The sequence below is a fragment of the Protopterus annectens genome, chromosome 8.part0, assembly GCF_019279795.1.
Source record: "Protopterus annectens isolate FY-2018-M chromosome 8.part0, PAN1.0, whole genome shotgun sequence".
NCBI lineage: Eukaryota > Metazoa > Chordata > Ceratodontiformes > Protopteridae > Protopterus > Protopterus annectens.
In genome coordinates, this window is record NC_056741.1 from 774,872,926 (window position 1) to 774,891,878 (window position 18,953).

Genomic DNA, 18,953 nt, shown 5'->3' on the forward strand with positions numbered 1-18,953 from the left:
AGACTTCATCTTCCCTGTTGTTTCAGACATTTCTGAATGTATACAGTGGGAGTATACTCTACAATGGTATTTCTTCCTTCCTTTCTGGAGATACCCGCTTGCCCAAGGAACCAGATTTCTCTATTTCCTCCCATTTTGCACAAAATACTGTCTTGAAGAGTCACAGTACCAGTGCCTCTCAATCTCCTAGCAAAGGTTATTATTCAGTATTTTTTAGTTCTCAAAACTGGAAGGATCCTGGAGGCCAGTGCTGGATCTTCATGGTTTAAGCCTTTTTTGTCAAGATTCCAAACTTCAAGATGTTGTTACTTTGGTATCTTGTACTTCTTATCCCTTAAATAGTTTTAATGGTAAGGGTGGGTCTAAAAGACACCTGTCATCACATTCCTGTTGCTGAGCATTTCAAGAATCTCTTAGGGTTTGATGATTCTGGCTTATATTATCAGTTCTCTGTTTTACCCATTAGACTCATCATTGCAGGAAGGGTATTCACAAAATACCTAGTTCTGATTATTGCTTATTGCAGAGTTCAAGGCATTCACATTTTCCATGTATGGATGACGGCCATATCTTGATAGGCTGTCTTTCCACCTGTCAGGAGTCTCTAGCAGCTATTCAGGAACTTCTACTTAAACTGGATTTTCAAATCAAATTGCAGAAATCTTTTCTCATCTCTTCCCACAGAATGATTTTCCTGGGATGTTTGCTTGCTGGACTTTGCCACAGGAAAAGCTATTTTTCCTCCAGACAAAGTAGAGGTGCTCCAGCAATTCTCCATGAGTTTTGCTAGTTAAACTGAAACAACTGAAAGGGAGTTTCTCAGGATTTTAGGGTACATAGCATTAATGATACCCATGCTTCCTTTTGTCAAACTGCACATCAAGAAGATTAGGAATAAGGATAACTGGTCAGAACTTTAAATACTGGCCCCAGCTAATTTAGCAAAAATAAAAATAAATAAAGCCCTGTTCCAGAGGAAAAATCAGTTCAGTTAAGGGTTTAAAATGATCTTTATTCATAGATGGACAAGCGTACTTGTCTGTTTCCAGACTGAAAATTGAGTAGCTTAACTAGTATCATTCCAGGGGGTGGTTCCAGGTTTGCCTAGTTAAGGGACTGTATTTGGTATCTCCATGTTAGTTTGTAGTTAAAAAAACTTATACCATTTTACATTTTAGCAGTGTTAGGTGTCTTTCATCAACAGTGCATGAACTACCTTACTACAACTTAAAGGAGCAAATACATTTTAAAATATTAATAAATAAAACATGATAAATAAGGACAGAATTCAATCATGAAGTGAGTATTCAGAAACACTTTCACCCTTAAGCTTCCTCACGTCTATCTCAAAAGTACATTGCAATTTTAAGCAAAATACATGCTTTGCCCACTTGTACTGGGATAATAGTTTTAGAATTTGCAGTGCCCCCTTTTGCAGTATTCATTTTGCTGAAAGTGTGCAGAGAAACAAAAAATCTTATTTTGCTAAAAGTGTGCAGATAATCCCAAACCAGAAATAATCTAAAATGCAGCAGGCAATGCAGACAAATGCAAACAAATCTTGGTAACTCTTTTCCGCAGAGTGGGTTGAAGTTATTATTTCCTTCAGATCATTTTATCTGAGGTAGAAATGGTCACCAAGCACACGTGAGACCTTTTGCAAGCTTCCTTGATTTTGAACTAAGTGGTTTTATTGGGACTGAAATGTAAGAAATACAAAGGTAAACAGATCTTGGTGCCTTTTTCCCAGAAAGTGGTGGCTGAGCGAGATAATTATCAAATTCAGATGTTTTTGTTGAGGTAAAATCAGCAATTAGGCAAACCTGAGACCTTTTACCACATTGCTTACATTTGAAAAGAGCAGTTTTTACAGTGAGTGTGTGTGTGGGTGGAGAGGGCGGTGGACATAAAAACAAAATGATCTAACATTTTGAAACATAAAACAGATGATTCAGAAAATTCAGTATTATATATGGAACATGAGTTAAATCAGGCATAGAATAATCCATAGAAATACTGTGCAAAAATGTAAAGGAAATTTTGCATATAAAGTGCATGAACAAATAGATTTGATGTTGCTGTTTTTATTTTTCCTCAACACATGGGTTAACGATCCAACTCTCAAGCTCCTCCCTCTACCCATAATCCCTGACCTAGCCTATGATACCTCAGATATCATTTGCCTCCATCTCGCACGGACATGTATCCTCTCTCTCAGAAGCCCTTTTTCAATTGTACGAGCTAAATAGTTTTCATTTAGGAAATCTTATTCTAAAACTTTCCTACATCTTCTCACTTACCTATCTAGTCTTCTTTCGAAGTTTCCTACAGGTTACCCCTTCTTCTGCTCCTTCTTTTTTCTACCTTTTAGGTAACCATGCTGAGTACCATTGTTAGTACCAGTTTCTTTACTTTCTTCTTTCTTTCTTTCTACCCCTTTTAAGATCCTTCTTCTAGCACTGTTGGTAGTTTGATATAAAAAATATTTCTTTTATTTTCTTTGTCAGTTAGCAGTTATGGCCAAAAAGCTGACAGGTTTTAAAAAATGCACTTCCTGTGAGCACACAATCCCAAGTTCTGATGCCCTCAAGGAGTGCATTTGTTGCCTATGAGCAGTGCATCTCAATACTAATTGTGCTATCTTTGCTGTCTTTAATTCTAGGCTGACTGTGGATAGGAGGAAGAAGTTAGTCCTTAAAAGATTGATGCTGCCTCCTCCTTCTTCTTTCTCCAGAGCTCAAACCCCCTGGTAAGTACTCTAAAGCTCTGTCAGAGTCTAGAAATAGATCACCTCCTCCATTTTTGAAGACTCCTTCTACCTCTGTGACTTCAAAGCCTCCTCAAAAGACTCAAAGATCTTTGGATCCTAATTCCTCACATCCAAAAAGGAAACCTTCAGATCCTTAACCCTTGAATCCAATTATTGTACCGTGTAAATCTCTGAAGCAGCTTTCAGACCCAGAAACCTCAGCTCCAACCATTGGTACTTCAAAGTCTCCTAGAACTCACTCACCTGAGTTCCTGATTGTTCCAGTGTCTTCTCAGCTCCATTCTCCTCCTTTTTCAAACCTGACAGAGAAAACACTCTAGAGTCTAGACCATAGTCCACTACCTCATCTGTTAGATCCTCCAGAAGTCTTTCTTAGGCCAAAGTCAATATGGATAGGATGATGAGGAAGGTTTTCAGAACTCATATTCAAATGGGGGTTATTCCGTCTCCATCTCCCATCAGATCCATGAGTCTCTCTTTCACTTCTCATACAGTAATATCTTCTTCAATCTGTCTAAAGCTTCAGAGCCCTGGGATCTGAAAATCCCAAGAAAGAGTCAGTATTGTAGCCGAAGACAGTTAGGTCTTCTAGTCTGACAGTTTCCCTGACTGGTTCTGCTTCTATCTCCTCTACCCAATCAGGGAGAAGGTGCAACTCAAGAGAGTCAGAAGCTTGTGGACAAAAGATTTATCCAGAAGGTCCCATCAGACTAAAGAGTATTCAAAATGTACTTAAAGTACTTTTCTTTTTAGTGCCAAAGAAGACATAGTACCTGTGACCAATTTTGGATCTAAGCAGTCTGAACCAATTTGTGAAGAAGTCAAAGTTCCAAATGATCACAATTCAGTCCATCCTGCTCTTTCTGTGCAAGGATGATTGTATGTGCTCATCTGATCTTTAGGAAGTGTACTGTCACATCAAGATGAACAAGTGCACCTGAAGATATCTGTGCTTTTGGTTGGGAGCCAGTCACTATCATTTCAGAGCCCTGCCCTTTGGTCTCACAATAGGCTCTAGGGTGTTTATGAGGTGTATGGCAGTGGCAGCAGCTTACCTGAGACTACTGGGATTCTGAGTGTTTCCATGTTGAGATGACAAGCTCCTCATCACCCAAACCAGGCATCTCTTAGAACAGTTCAGGGACTATTTGCTCCAACTTTGTCAAACACTAGGCATTAGTCAACAACTCCAAATCAAAACTGTAATGAGTGCAGAGTCTGGAGTTCATTGGTGCCCATTTAAACACAGTAAGTCAAATTGCTGCTGTGCCTGCACATCATATTGATACAATCAAGTTTCAGATGAAGCAAATACTTCTTCATCCTGTTCCTCTAGCCAGACTTGTCCTTTGGGTTTTAGGACCAGTGGCAGCTTCCATTGTCTTAGTTCCTATAGCACATTTCTATATACGAGTTCTCCAATGGACTCTAGATGTCAGTGGTCTATTTTGCAAAATTCTCTATCCTTCCCAGTCAAGCTTACTCTGGTAGGTAGAAATCATCTTCACTGATAGATCCAGCCAGACAACATTTACTTGAGCTACTCTTTCATTTTGTCTCCTTCATTGGCTGCAGTGGCCGTGGATGCCTCCCAATTGGGGTGGGGTGGGCATTTCCTGGGATGGATGGTCCAAGGAACATGGTCCCCCCAAGAGACCAGTTTGCACAACAATGTCCTGAACATGAAAGTGGTCATATTAGCATTACAGGCATTTCAAGATGTTCTCCCTCTGGGGAGTATTGTTTTCCAAACTGACAACATATCTGTGGTCTGCTACATCAGCAAACAAGGGGGAACCCAATCTTTCCCTGTCTATCGACAGGCAAAGAGAATGTGGCTGTGGGTAATCTCTTCCAACTAGTAGCAATGCACATTGCAGGGAAATCCAATGTACTAGCGGACAAACTCACCAGGTCCATTTTGTTACCTTAAGAGTGATGTCTCAATCAATCAGTGGTGGAGAAGATTTTCCATCATTGGGGCCAACCTTTCTGTGATCTCTTTGCATCTCCCCAGAACAATAAGTGCAACAGTTTTTTTGTTGTAATCCCCACTCAGAGGAAGTCACTGAGAGATGCTCTCTAGTCCACATTTTGCCCTTCAGTCTACTTTATGCCTATCCCCATTACCTCTGATTCCAAAATTCTTACAGAAAAAACATTGATTGAAGAGCTCATTTATCCTCATTGTCCACTTATGGCCTTGCCAAGTATGGTTCCCTTTCCTTTGGTCTCATCTTTGATATCTGCCATGGATATTGGACCCCCAGTCCAGACATTCTTTTGCATCCCATGGGTATAAAACACCCCAATATTCAGAGCCTCAGACTTTTCTTCCCCATTAGACATATACTTTTATCTTCCCAGAAAGCTTCTACAAGTAAAATATAAAAGAGCAAATGAAAATGATTCTCAATTTGGGCTCTTAGTAAAGAAATTGATCCCTATACTGCTCCTGTTTCCTCAGTTCTAGAATTCTTAGCTTCTGTTTTTCAAGAAGGTGTTAGTTTGTCCAGAATCAAAGATCAATTGCCAGACATATCAAATTTTCATTCAGGAGAAAAAGCTTCTTCCTCGGCTTCTTAAAAATTGTGCAAGGCCATTCTAAAAGGCACCTTTTTAATTAGGCTCCCAGTAAAAGAGTCATGTCCTCCCTGGGATTTGAGAGTAGTGTTTCATGGGATGACACAACAACCTTTTGAACCTTTAGTTAAAAATTATTTAAAATTTTTATCTTGGAAAATGGCACTTCTAGTAGCAATTACGTCTGCGTGGAGAATTCCTGAACTTCAGCCACTATCATCCAAATCCCCATATATTTTTTTCACAAAGACAGTTACTTTATGAACTAATTCATCTTTCTTACCAAAAGTAGTGTCTGGATCCAATATCAATAAAACAATTCATCTGCCTGTCTTCTTCCCTAATTTCTTTAAATAAGGGAGAGTACATGTTGCAGCTTTTACATGTACATAGACAACTACAATTTTAGGTACACAGGACTAAGGATTTCAGGACAATTGACCAGTTCTTTGTTTCTTTCTCACTGAACAGACTGAGATCACCAATTTCTAAAGTTACCCTAGCCACATGGATTACTGATTGCATTTCTTTTGTATATACTCAGTAAGGCCTTTCCCAATCAAAGCCTCCTAAGGCACATTCAGCTAGATCCATGGCCACTTTCTCTGCCTTCTGGTCTAGAACTTCTCTGTTGATGACATTTCATGCAGCAACTACCTGGTCCAATGCTCATACCTTTGTTACTCATTACAAAATAGATTTGACTTCTAGAAACAGAGCTGCTTTTGGTTTGGCAGTTTTCTGGAATATCCTTCCTTGAGGGCTACTCAAGATTCACATAGCTAGGGTCTCTGTCTCATAAGTTGAGGAAGACTGAAAAGGACAACAACAGATATTAATGTTATGTACTCACCATAACTATGCATCTCTGTTGTCTATTTTCATTCTTCCTCACCTCCCCACCTTCCTTCCCCTTCCAGTTATCTTCTGGAGTGATCTTATGGACCTTTAGGAACCTTTTAGTTCCAAGTTTGCTGGATATCTATCACCAGCTTATGTTTTATCTTCATAGGACAAAGCCTTTCAGAAAGTCAGAGCAACTGTTTGTGACAATCTCTAAGCCAAAATTGGGCAAAATAGTAGCTAAAGTTACGTTGCCTAGATGGTTATCTGATTGTAGTTCATATGTGTACAATAAAAAGGGTTTGCCTCTACAGTCTAAACCTAAATCTCATTCCACAAAGGCAGTATCAACCTCTACAGTCTTTGCAAGTAGATTACCTGTTGAACTTATCTGTGCAGCAGCTACTTGGTCAACAGTTCATACATTTGTATCCCACTATAAAATGGATGAACAATATAAGTCTTCTTCATTTTTTGGCTCCACCATCCTCAGGAATGTCCTTCCTTGATATATATGCTTGGGAATCTGTCCCATAGTTGAATTGGATGAAAATATTCAACATTGGCTACAAAAGTTATGTACTTAACATAATATTAGATCCATGCTGTCTGATTTTTGTCTGGTTCAACATCCCTTCCACCTGCCCCCTGCCATTTTGTTACAAGTAGGACTCCGATGACTGGTTGACTTTGACATTCCCTGTCTATAAGCAGTCATTGCTGCCAGTGTCTTTTAGCCCTGCCATGTCGCTCACACATTATAGATCTGGTCCTGAGGGACAGTTATTTTACTTGTGTATAGTTATAGAAATTTCCTTTTGGACATATTTTTTCAAGGGGCAAATTTGATATGAAGCAATGGGGTGGAGTTCAGGAAATTATGTGTAGGGGAAATGTCATTGACATGGAACAGAACAGCTTCAGATTTGGTGCCGAGGTTGGACTGGATCTGACAGCACCGAGGTTGGACTGGATCTGACAACACTGAGATGAACCAGACAAAAATCAGACAACATGGATCTAACATTATGGTAAGTGCATAACTTGTTTTCTTTTGACACTCTGTCCTGCCACATACCCTGGTACTCACATTCATCTTTGTGATCTGTGGGTGCATGCTATGGTTATGTAAAAGCATGTTGACCCTTGTAGGTTTTCTGTTCAAGTTATTGCTAAGGGTTTCCCCTCTTGGTGTCCTTGGAAACAGTTCAGTCCAAGACACTGACTGAGGTTTTACTGTGGCAGGTAGTTAATTTGAGGAATCCAGTCATGTTGTTGATATAGTTCTAAAATTCTTCCAGAGATTTTTAATCTTCCTCCCTGATAATAAAATCACTGTTAATGAAGAGCAAATGACACTTCATAGACTCCTTGTAGACACTGCTGAAAATTAAATAATTCTCCCACTTTCCAAGTGCCACATCAGTTAGACTGGGGCTCATGGCTGCCCCCATAGCTATCCCTAAGATCTGTCTGTAGTAGCTGTGATTAAAGTGGAAGTACTTGCTCTTTAGGACTAGATCTAGTAGTTTTCTTAGTATTTCTGTTTCACCAGGCATAGCCACTGTATCCATAAGGTAGGCTTCTATGACTGCTTTTATGCAATAGTCATGTGAAGCACTGTGTATAGTCCTTCCATATCAATAGTGACCAAAATACTGTTGTTGCTGACAGGGATTTCATGTAGTTTACTCAGAAAATCCAGCGTGTCATGTATAAATGACCTGTTTCCCTCAGCTAGGGGCTTGATTTGTACATCCAGGAAGATGGATATGGCTTCAGTGACTGCTCTCCCATTAGCCACCTCTGTCCTATATGGAGGGTCCAGCAAGTTCTCATGTAGCTTTAGTATCCCCCCCAAAAAGAGGATTTTAGGATGTGGGTTAGTCAAAAAGTCAAGTAGTCTTGCATTTAACAGACTACTTTTCTGCATCATTTTTAGCTTCTCTTGTATATTGTCGTATGCAGTTTGAACATCATTTTAACTTCTTTTTGAGTAAAATTGCTCATTATTAAGCATTATTTCAATTTTACTGTATAACCGTCAGTATCAGTCATGAGAATACTCCCACCCTTGTCTACTTTCATTACTGTGCAAGACTTATTTCTGCTGAGATCTGTCAGAGTCTTTAATTCTTCTATATTGACATTGCAAAACTTTTCCTTGGGGATTTATGAAGAATTTTGTGGATATCGACCTCACATCTAGTTTCTGAAGCAGCAAGGGTGGGTAGGAGGACTGAAGTCACTAGGCTTTTTCCACATTATATTTCTCTCATTGCTAGTACTGTTCTTGTTATGTTTTTAGTTATTAAAAAGCATTTTGAGACAGAGGTTTCTTACAGCTGAATAGCTATAATTGTTTTCACAAGATTGTTTTTATAGTGAGGAATGAAAGTGAGATCCTTACTTAGGATGTCCTCCTCAAGTGTCATGAAGGGTTTGCATGCATGGTTCCAGACCTCAATCCTCATTTTCCCTGTGACTTGTCCTTTATTCATTGTGGGAGCATTCATGGAGAAAGTACAATGGTGTATCATCAGTCTGGATTCAACATTTAAACCCTTTGACTTTTCAGATTCCAGTTCTGGGGTTTGTAAAAAGGATGATTGAATGGTGGGTAGACCAGATAGCTTGCTATGCAGGTCTCCCATTCTCCCCGCAGACCCTCCTTCCAGTCAGTCACCACAGATACTTCAGGCCTGGCATGGGGAGAGGTTTCATAAGGGGAACAAGTGAAAGCTCTGCGAAATCTTGCAGTCAAACAGAAGCACATCAGTATCAGAGAGATGTTGGAGGCAGTCAATGCTTTGAAAGTGTTGAATCATCTCTGATCCTCAGAACATCTGCAAGTGTACACACAACACTACAGTGATATGATACATATGTAAACAGGGGTACCAGAATTAATCCTCTTTGCAAATTGGCTATGATAGCCCAGAAGGTATCAATTTAGCCCAGTGTTACTCCTCAGGCTTTATACATTCCACTAGAATGAAACTGTATTGCAAAGAAGTTCAGCAGCACCTGAACAGATCCCAACAAATGAAACTTCCTCCTGGGGTCTTACAAGATTTGATCCAGCTGTGGGGAATACCTCAAGTAGATCTGTTTGCCTACTTTCAGAACAGACAGCTAAAGAAATTCTGCCCCAGAAATCATTGCAGACAGGCCCGGAAGACAAATGCATGCTCATTCCCTCAGACAGGAATGTTTCTGTTTGCTTTTCTTCCTTTTCCACTCATAACCATTGTTCTTCTAAAGATTAGGAAGGGCTGTCTCAAAAATTATAGTGGTAACTCCCTTTTGGCCAAGACAATAGTGGTTCTCCCTTCTTTTCAGTTTGACTAAGGGCAATTACCACAAGCTTCCCCACATATTGGATTTACTCACATAAGACAGGGGTAGTTTGATACACTCCAGTTTGAAAATTCATCGGCTAACTGGATGATAGACTGTTGATACCTGTTAGGCATTTTTTTTTCCTGAGGACATGCAGCCTATACTAAAGGAGGAAAGAAAACCTGCTACTAGAAAATCATGTTTGTGTAAATGGAAAAGATTTTCTAGTTGATGCCAGCAAAAAAATCAGGATTGTCTTCATGCCCAGCTTCCTCTGTTTCTTAATGATTTGTGTGAGTTACTGCCCAATAGCCTGTTGTATCCTTCAGTCAAGGTACATTTGGTCAGCTATTTTTGCCTGTCTACCTTTTGATCTCCCCTTTTCTAATACTGCTCAAGTTAAACAGTTTTTGAAAGGTGCTTTATATACTTTTCTACCTAGGAAACAAGTGACACCTCCTTGGGAACTTTAATTTTGTGCTCAAAAAGCTTATTCTGTCTCCATTTGAACCAGCTCAGTTAGGCTGATTTCAGATTATTAACATGGAAGACCATGGCTCTCATATCTGCTAGGAGAGTATCTGACTACAAGCATTTATGGTGAGTCAGCTCTGCCTAATTTTTCACAAGGACAGGATTTTTTGGAAACATATGCCTAAAGTCATCTCAAGAGTTGTCAGACTATTAGTCTCTTGGAATTCTTACTTGATCCAAAAAACATAGGAGAAATGATTCTTTAGTTTCTGGATGTACACTGACTGTTCAAATACTACCTAGACTAAAGTCAACTTCCTCTGAAGATAAAAGGTTGAAATGAAGAAAATGCTGACTGAGTACGAGGCTTCTCAAGAAGATCTTTTTTCCAAAAACATTAGCATTAGAACACAGAGCATGCATAAAAAAACACAAAACAAAACAAGAATTTCTGCTGTAGCAGAGAAACTGGAAGGAACAGATTATTCATTTTATGAAAGTACAAATAAGCATACTGTCCAGGATGGCTGCATATTGATTACTGACAAAGCTGACTATTTCTAGATTGTCACATGCCATTACATTTTGTTATATTCATCACAATAAGCCACTTCCAGGCAGAGTTACAGCCATTTTGCAAGGGCAGTGGCTTCTTCAGTAGCTTTTTGGAAATGGATGGACTGTAGACGTATTCCAGAGGCAGCAACTTGGTCTTCTGTGCATACCTTTACAAAGCACTACAAACTGGATTCCATTCCTAGGTCCATGACAGGCTTTGCTAGAACCATTCTCCAGGGCCTCCTGGTGTCTTAGTTATTTTTCTTCTCCCATTTTCTTTTACTGACTAAGATATGGTAATCTAGCCATATAGCTTAGGCTTCTTCTTCTTCTTCTCCTTTTCCTTTCAGCTTTTCCTGTTAGGGGTCACTACAGTGGAACAACTGTCTGCAGAACAATTTGCAGTGGTGTTTTAGTATGTTGAGTTGCCAGCCTTCCACAGAAGGTACATACCCACACACACACACACACACACACACACACACACACACACACACACTCACACCTAGGGTTAATTTAGAGTGTCCAGTCCACCTGCAGCATGTCTTTGGAATGTGGAAGGGTTTCTCTAGTGACAATATATGTATTGAACATAGTACAGCTGTGTAAGTAAACTTAGCATAACAATAGTGTTCTGACAGATCACTGTTCCAGTAGTCATCCCTCCCTCCCACCACCTCCCATTTCTTGCTGGTATATTTTTTCTTGTTGCCATGGTGTGACTTTTTTTTCATTCTGTTTTGTATATAGCTTATCATTGGTTGTGTTTCCTAACATATGTTTTTCAGGCTCTTGCTTCCTGTCTAGTCAAGAAAATGCTGTGAAGATGTTTGCACTCCAGCTACCTTTAACATGGCATCCCACATGATTTCCTGGTAGTTGGAGTGCATGAAAGGCACTGATAAGCTGGCCAGTGCAGGGGGTAAGATCCATATAGCTTAAGCTACTGCAGTGATGAGCTATTAGAACATCTACTGTTACGTAAGTTTAATTACACAACTGTACTTCTTTTATGCATCACTTGATAAGCATGAAGCAGTTTTGTCCAGCTAATCCAATACTTTTTGAGGCCAGTCAGCCATGCCAATGCTGTAGAAACATTACTTTTAGATGTCAAGGAGGTTTCAAAGTTTTCATCATTTAAAATATTCCTTACTAAGTTTTGTTCTCTTTTGCTCATGCCATTTTGCTGATCCTTCATCATTCATGGGCATTTATATATTTGTTCAAGTTCTTTTATATCACATTCTTCTCCTAGGTTGATATTTTCTTGATGTTTCAGTTTTCCTGCTACAAATGTTGCTTTTGCACATTTATCAAAACTACATGTCATTTTTATATTGTCTGAAATTTTTAACATTTGTAATCATGTTTTAAGTTGCTTGTCTGATGACCTCTTCACTTTTAAATCATCCGCAAAAGATAAGTGAGATGTTATTTGGCAAGGTTCTTTTTGGGAAGCAAGCTGTAATGATAGCTTAGTCAGTTATTTAAACAGCTTAATGGGTTAAGGGCAAGACAAAACAGCAGTGGTAATGGAGTATCAGCTTAGAATATTCCTTTCTGGACTTTTATCTCTAGGTTAATAATGCTCCCTTACTTAACTTCTGCCCCTTTTAACAGCTCTTCCTTATGTCTTTGCTTAGTAATGTATTTATATCTTTGCTTAGTAATATATTATCCTTTATTCCATGTCATTCTCTTGTTACTTTTGTGTTCTGTTGTCATGATTGCATTATCTAAATGACTGTAAACTGTGTTTTTCCTGGAATATATTTATAATTTATATGTTGCTGGAAGGCAAGTTATTGGTTATAATTCTTCCAGGTATATACAGTTTGACTGTAAGTTTGAATATTTTTAATCACGTGATACATGTTTTTGTGTGTGTGTGTGTGTGTGTGTGTGTGTGTGTGTGTGTGTGTGTGTGTGTGTGTGTGTGTATGTATGTGTATATATATATATATATATAAACCAAAAAACTCTCTTGGAGCACGTTGTTGTTGTTTGTCTTTCGTCTTTTTCCCGGTAAGGGGTTGCCACAGCAGAACTCCGGTCCGCTAATGATTGGCAGTAGATTTTTACGAAACGCCGTGGTGCCAGCTCATTGCCCAACCTTCAACGAAGGCACGCCCATTTACGCACGCATGTCTTTCGAACGCTACCCAACCGTGGGGAGGACATGCAGACTCCACACAGAAGGCACTCCCAAGCCAAGCCGAGAACTGAACAGGAGAAACTCTTGCTGTGAGGTAACAATGCTACCGCCATACTTGGAGCACGTATGAAGAGAAAATAATAAATATAGTCAAAAAACTTCAAAAAGACTTTATAAAATTAACAAAATCTTCTAACACAGGACAAAACACCCAGGAGCTGGTACTTAATGCTTTCATCCTTTATTAAGTGATAAGGACTTCATCAGATAAACTTAAAATGCATTTAATTTTGCATTTTAAGTTTATCAGATGAAGTCCTTATCACTTAATAAAGTATGAAAGCGCTAAGTACCGGCTCCTTCTATATATATATATATATATATATATATATATATATATATATATATATATATATATATATAATATGGCTCTACTTCATTTGACTGAAAATATACTTCACTGAAAATGAAATTACTAGGACCACATCGCTGAAACCTCATTTGACTGAAACTCATTTCATTGAAAGTTATATATGGCCTTTTCCCCACTGTAGTGCAATCCTGGAGTTAGTATATATATTAAGGGGTGGGGTGGGGGGCAAAGCCCCCCACATATGTTGGTTATATATTCTCTTCTGGGAACAGTTATTCATTGCACTTGTAAGTATCAATGTGTATAGTTTAAAATTCTATAATATGTGGGGGGCTGTGTCCCCCACACCTCCCTTAATATGGATACTAACTCCAGGATCGCACTATAGTGGGGAAAAGGCCATATATAACTTTCAACTAAATGAGTTTCAGTCAAATGTGTTTTCAGTGAAGTGATCCCACTGATTTCATTTTCAGTGAAGTGTATTTTCAGTCAAATGAAGTAGACCCATATATATATATATATATATATATATATATATATATATGTATATGTATGCATATATATATATATATATATATATATATATATATATATGTATATGTATGCATATATATATATATATATATATATATATATATATATATATATATATATATATATGTATATATATATATATATATATATATATACACACACACACACAAAATTGCACACACACATATATTTATATATATATATATATATATATATATATATATATATATATATATATATATATATATGTATATATATATATATATATATATATATATATATATATATATATATATATATATATATATATATATATATATATGTGTCTATATATATATATATATATATGTGTGTCTATATATATGTGTGTGTATATATATATATATATATATATATATATATATATATATATATATATATATATATATATAGATTCACTTCATAATCTCAAAATACTAAAATCTCAAATTAAATAAGTCTAGTAGAGATGTGCTTCATATAATGTTGGTGCATGTGAGTAAGTTTTTAAAAAAATGTGCATGGAGAAGCATCAAGTTTATTTACCTACAGACATATTTTTTTTAGCAAACTCTCCATATTCTGGTATTGAACAGGGTATAAAATATTAAAAACATTTGCAAACTAAGTCTCTTTTAGAGAGTTGTTACCTTTGTATAATAAATGGTTATGTTGTCTGTCTGTTTCTCAAAGTGCTCAGGATCCTGCGGGGAAGGTAGGATGACTCGATATGTGGTATGTAGGAACAGCGTGAATCAAGTTATTTCAAACTCCCACTGTGATCCAGCATCAAAGCCGCTAGCTGTCTACCCCTGCGGAGACAAGAACTGCCCAGCACACTGGGTAGAACAGGAATGGGAACAGGTAGGTAAGACTTGTATTTCATTGGAAACCGTATATTGACTTTTAAGGTTTACATATAAAAGTAAAGGGACTTGTTTAATTGTACTGAATTTTTGTTCTTTTTTTCTGTTATCATTGCAGAACAACTGTCATCATTTCCTTACAAATTAAATCTTAATCATAATGCTTACAGATCTTATGTATTCAGATCTACCCAATTTACTGACATGGTTTGCTTTTGACTTTTAGGTTTTCATTAACATGATAGAAATGTTTAAATTCATGAAAGCAAAATGAAAATAATTCATTACTAGTTTTTGGCTACAAATGCAGACTTTGTCAAGGTTTAAAGGTGTGTACTCTATTAGTATACCAGCGTACTTTTCAACTATCTAGATTTTCACAGAATGTCCACATTTTTGCCTTATATATTTGGTCTGTCCCTCATAAAATTTGTGATTTTCTGGTAAATCACTGAGGATTGAAGTCACTACATAATGACATACATTTGCATTTCAGACTTCATATCCTTCAGAAAACATATACTGATACAAAACCTGTTATTCTAGCAACTTTCAGTATTTATAAGAGGTATATTTAAATCTTTCCCTATTTTTGGGCCTTTGTCCTTCCTCTATTTTTGGCTTTGTCCAGATTTCTTATGCTAAGAAGCTGAGTTGTACAATAATACCATATGACATTAACAAAATAGTAAGAACCCGGCAATATAGCTTGACTTTCAATCATAACTTTTTCTGCTGCATTACTTAAATATATTTGCTGTATCTACCACACTTGCTGAATGTCAGGTTGTGCCAGATATGTACACTGACATATTCATGGTGAAACTAGGCAGTAGACTCCTGAATAAATCCACTGTTAACTGATGACTGGAAATAACCTATTTTTCTCACTTCCCCAAGTGGCTGTGTGGATGGCATCTGAGAACAGTAGCATAGCTAAGGTGGGGAGAGTGTGGCAATTGCCCCTGGTGCAAAGTGTTGGTAGGGTGGTGCATTCAGCCAATCCTCGTCTCTCTCTTTATTCATTTTTTAAAAGCAGTCAGACCTGTGTGTACTGTAGTGATCCATGTGTGATCTAAACTTTAGCAACTGCTTGCTACATTGTAATAACTGTTTGCTATAGTTTAAAAAGAATATATATTTTTTTAACTAAAACATGAGCACTGTAGTGTTCCATGTAGGCAGGGTACAAACTGTAGCAACTATTTGCTACAGTTTGAAATCAAGAATTTTTTTTAACTAAGGCATGAGTGCCATAGCACTCTGTGCAGACATTTATTTATTTATTTATGTATTTTACATTTGTTTACTGGGAAAGTCCGACTGGACACCAAGTCCATTTTCAGCGGAGGCCCGGGGAGGAAAGCTCCAAGACATACAATAATGAGAACGCCTAACAATATTACAACTTAACATTTTACATAGTGTTTCTGAGAGATCAAATGTTATATAGCATTTCTTAAAAGAAAATAAATTACAATTTATTCAATTTTATACAGGACAGAAAAAATAGACTAGTAGCTAGGGTTGCTATTGGAGGGTACAAAAAATCTTACAAGCAGACATGTTTGAGCTGAATACTTTATATACCGGCTTAACAAGATTGGCCAGTATATGCAAGCTTGAACTAAGAGGTTTGTAAAAGGAGAAATGTGAAGAGAGAAAGTAGAAGAGACTAGAGGGGATTATGTTTGGAAAGTATTTAGTGAGCTTGCAAGGTTGAATATAGAACGTATGCTAAAGGAAAATGTGTTGAGAAAAAGTAGAAGAGACTAGAGGGATTTACTTTTAGAAAGTTTGTAGCTAGTTTGGGAGCTAGATAGAGGTGAGAACATTTAGGTAGTTGGTTTTAGTCTGGGGCAGTAGTTTGACCAGTCAGTTAGGTGACTTGGTTTATTCTAATTTAGTTATTTTAGCCAGGTTCAGTACATGGGAAGATCCATGTAGCAGATAGGTGAGCTTTTAGTAGTTTTTTAATTGAACTATGTTCGTGTTGGATTTAGTGTCAAATGGAAGACTATTCCAGACTTTGGCGACACTACAGGAGTAGCAGGATTCTCCAGCGTGATTTTTGCCTTTTGTTATTTCTAATCGTGCCTTATTGCTAGAGCGAAGGGTCTGTTAATTAGAGTAGTGAGCTAGTAAGTTCTTTAGGGCTGGTATTTTTTCAGGTTGGTTTATGATTTGGTGAGCCATTTTGAGCTGATTGAATTTTAGCAATGAGGGGAATTCAAGCCTTGAAAGTTTTCTGAGAGAGTGGCATGGGTGGGATCTATAGTTAGTGCCTGCCACAAATTTTCCTATTTTATTATAACAGGTATCTAGTTTTGTTATTTAAAAAATCCAAAACGTTTCTTCAGGCAACACCCACGTCTTATTTAGAAAAAAACAGTTTTAAGTGCTTTTCGTCACCTCCGTGAGGTAACTTCCTCAGATAATCCCCTCATTAAAAGTATACCATTTTATACTCTCACCTTAATGTGAGCTTAAAGGTGTATACCAAATATTATAAATAATAGTTTGTTTTATCTAGTTTTGTTATATCTGACTTTCTTAGGTTAGTAAGGATAGGGAATGCCTAAAGTAAGGTTGAGGTAAGGTGGGTTCTAGCAATAGTAGCTCTGGTGTTGGCTATGAGATAGTGTTTGCTCCTGTATTGGAACCCCAGCTTTTGTGTACTTTTTTTATGGACTGTGCAATATGAGTGTCAAATAGCATATTCTGGTCAATAGTGACTCCTAATAACTTTGTACTAGAAACTGGAATTATGATGGTGTTATTGACTGAGGTAATTTTGATTGCGGGGCGGGGGTGTCAGAGGCTCTAGTGGGGCAAAATAGGATTAGTTTAGTTTTTTGGGGGTTCAGTATTAATTGAGCATTAGTTAGCCAAGCTTCTCTAGCTGCAAATGACTGTTGAGTTATTTGTTCTAGTTGCTGGAGGGTAGGAGCATAAGGGATGAATCATATGCATACTGTATGAGCGTGGTGTCTCTAGTAGCTGTATGGAATTTGTTTGTGAAGATTGTGAAGAGGAGTGGGCCAAGGATAGAACCTTGTGGGACTCCCAGAGTAATGGGCAGAAGAGGCAAGAGGTTTTGTTGCCATAATACTGCTTGTTGGCAGCCATACAGATAGTCAAGAAACCAGGCTATTGCTGTCTGGCTGAGGTTTAGATCAGCTAGGACATTTAAGAGTTTGGTATGGGATATGGTGTCATTTGTCTTTGAGAGATCAAGGAACATTGAGGAGACTAGATTACCTTTACTACGGAGTTGGTTAATGGTATTGGAAAAACTCATTAGTGCTGTGGTAGTGCTGTGATTAGGTTGGAATCCATGTTGTGTGGGAGTTATTAGATTGTTTGTTTATAGCTAATTTAGCAGTTGTATATGAATGCATTTTTTCAAGATTTTAGAAAGGGGAGACAGTATGGTTATGGGACGGTAGTTAGATAAAAATGTTGAGTTATCGCCTTTGTGAAGTGGAATTATGTGTGCAATTTTCTAGAGTTTGGGTGTTTTATTTCTGTGATAGAGCAGTTTATTAGGATGGTGACAGGGACTGAGATGGCATCAGCTGCTAGTTTCAGGTATTCTGCTAGTAGGTTATCTGCAGCTAAAGTAGTTGGCTAGAGTCTTTTAAGATATTATTTTACAGTAGCAGTAGGTTGTTGTTGTTGTGTCTTTCGGCTTTTCCTGGTTAGGGGTCGCCACAGTGGATCTCCGATCCGCTAATGATTGGTAGTTGATTTTTACGTGCCGAGTTACCAGCCCTGATGCACAACCTTCAATGAAGGTACGCCCATTCATGCATGTCTCCATGCATAAGACACTCTAGCTGAGAATCGAACCGGACAGCATCTTACTGTGAGGCGACAACGCTACCGCAGCACCACCACCGCGGATTACAGTAGCAGTAGGTACTGGTTGAAAATGAAAGCTGTTGAGATTGTGAATTGGTGGGGGTAAAGGGGAGTGGGAGAGAAGTTAGTATTTATGAGGTTTAAAATGGATTCAGCAAAGTATTTGTTAAACTGGGTTGGAATATTATCTTTGGTATTGGATAAGCTTGGGGGTGGAGTGATGGTTTGCCCTGGATGCAGTATTTTATTTACGGTGGACGAAAACCTTTGAGGATTTTTCTGATGTTTTGTTTGGATGTTACTATAGTTGTCTTTTTTATCCTGCCTGATCTGTTTTTGGCTGAGTTTCTGAGCTGTAGGTATTTTTGATGGTTTACAGTAGTTTTCTCCTTGGACCATTTCTCCCAGGCTTCATTTCTTAACTTTAGTAGTTATCTTGTAGACTTACTAAGCAAGGGAGTTTAGATGGGTTTGATCTGTAATGTTCTGGGGGGATAGTTTATTTAGGATGCTGATAAAGATAAAGATGCATGGTTTAAACTGTAGCAACTGTTTGCTACATACAAT

General features: G+C 37.8%; 1 protein-coding gene across 1 annotated transcript in view; it reads left to right on the forward strand.

Moving 5' to 3' along the window:
- The window catches only part of LOC122808344 (ADAMTS-like protein 2), a 1,521,014-nt gene that overhangs the window by 1,330,211 nt on the left and 171,850 nt on the right, over positions 1-18,953 (forward strand). Inside the window, exon 15 of the mRNA XM_044079311.1 lies at positions 14,350-14,520. Within this exon, the coding sequence (XP_043935246.1) occupies positions 14,350-14,520 (171 nt within the window). The remainder of the gene's footprint in view (positions 1-14,349; positions 14,521-18,953) is intronic.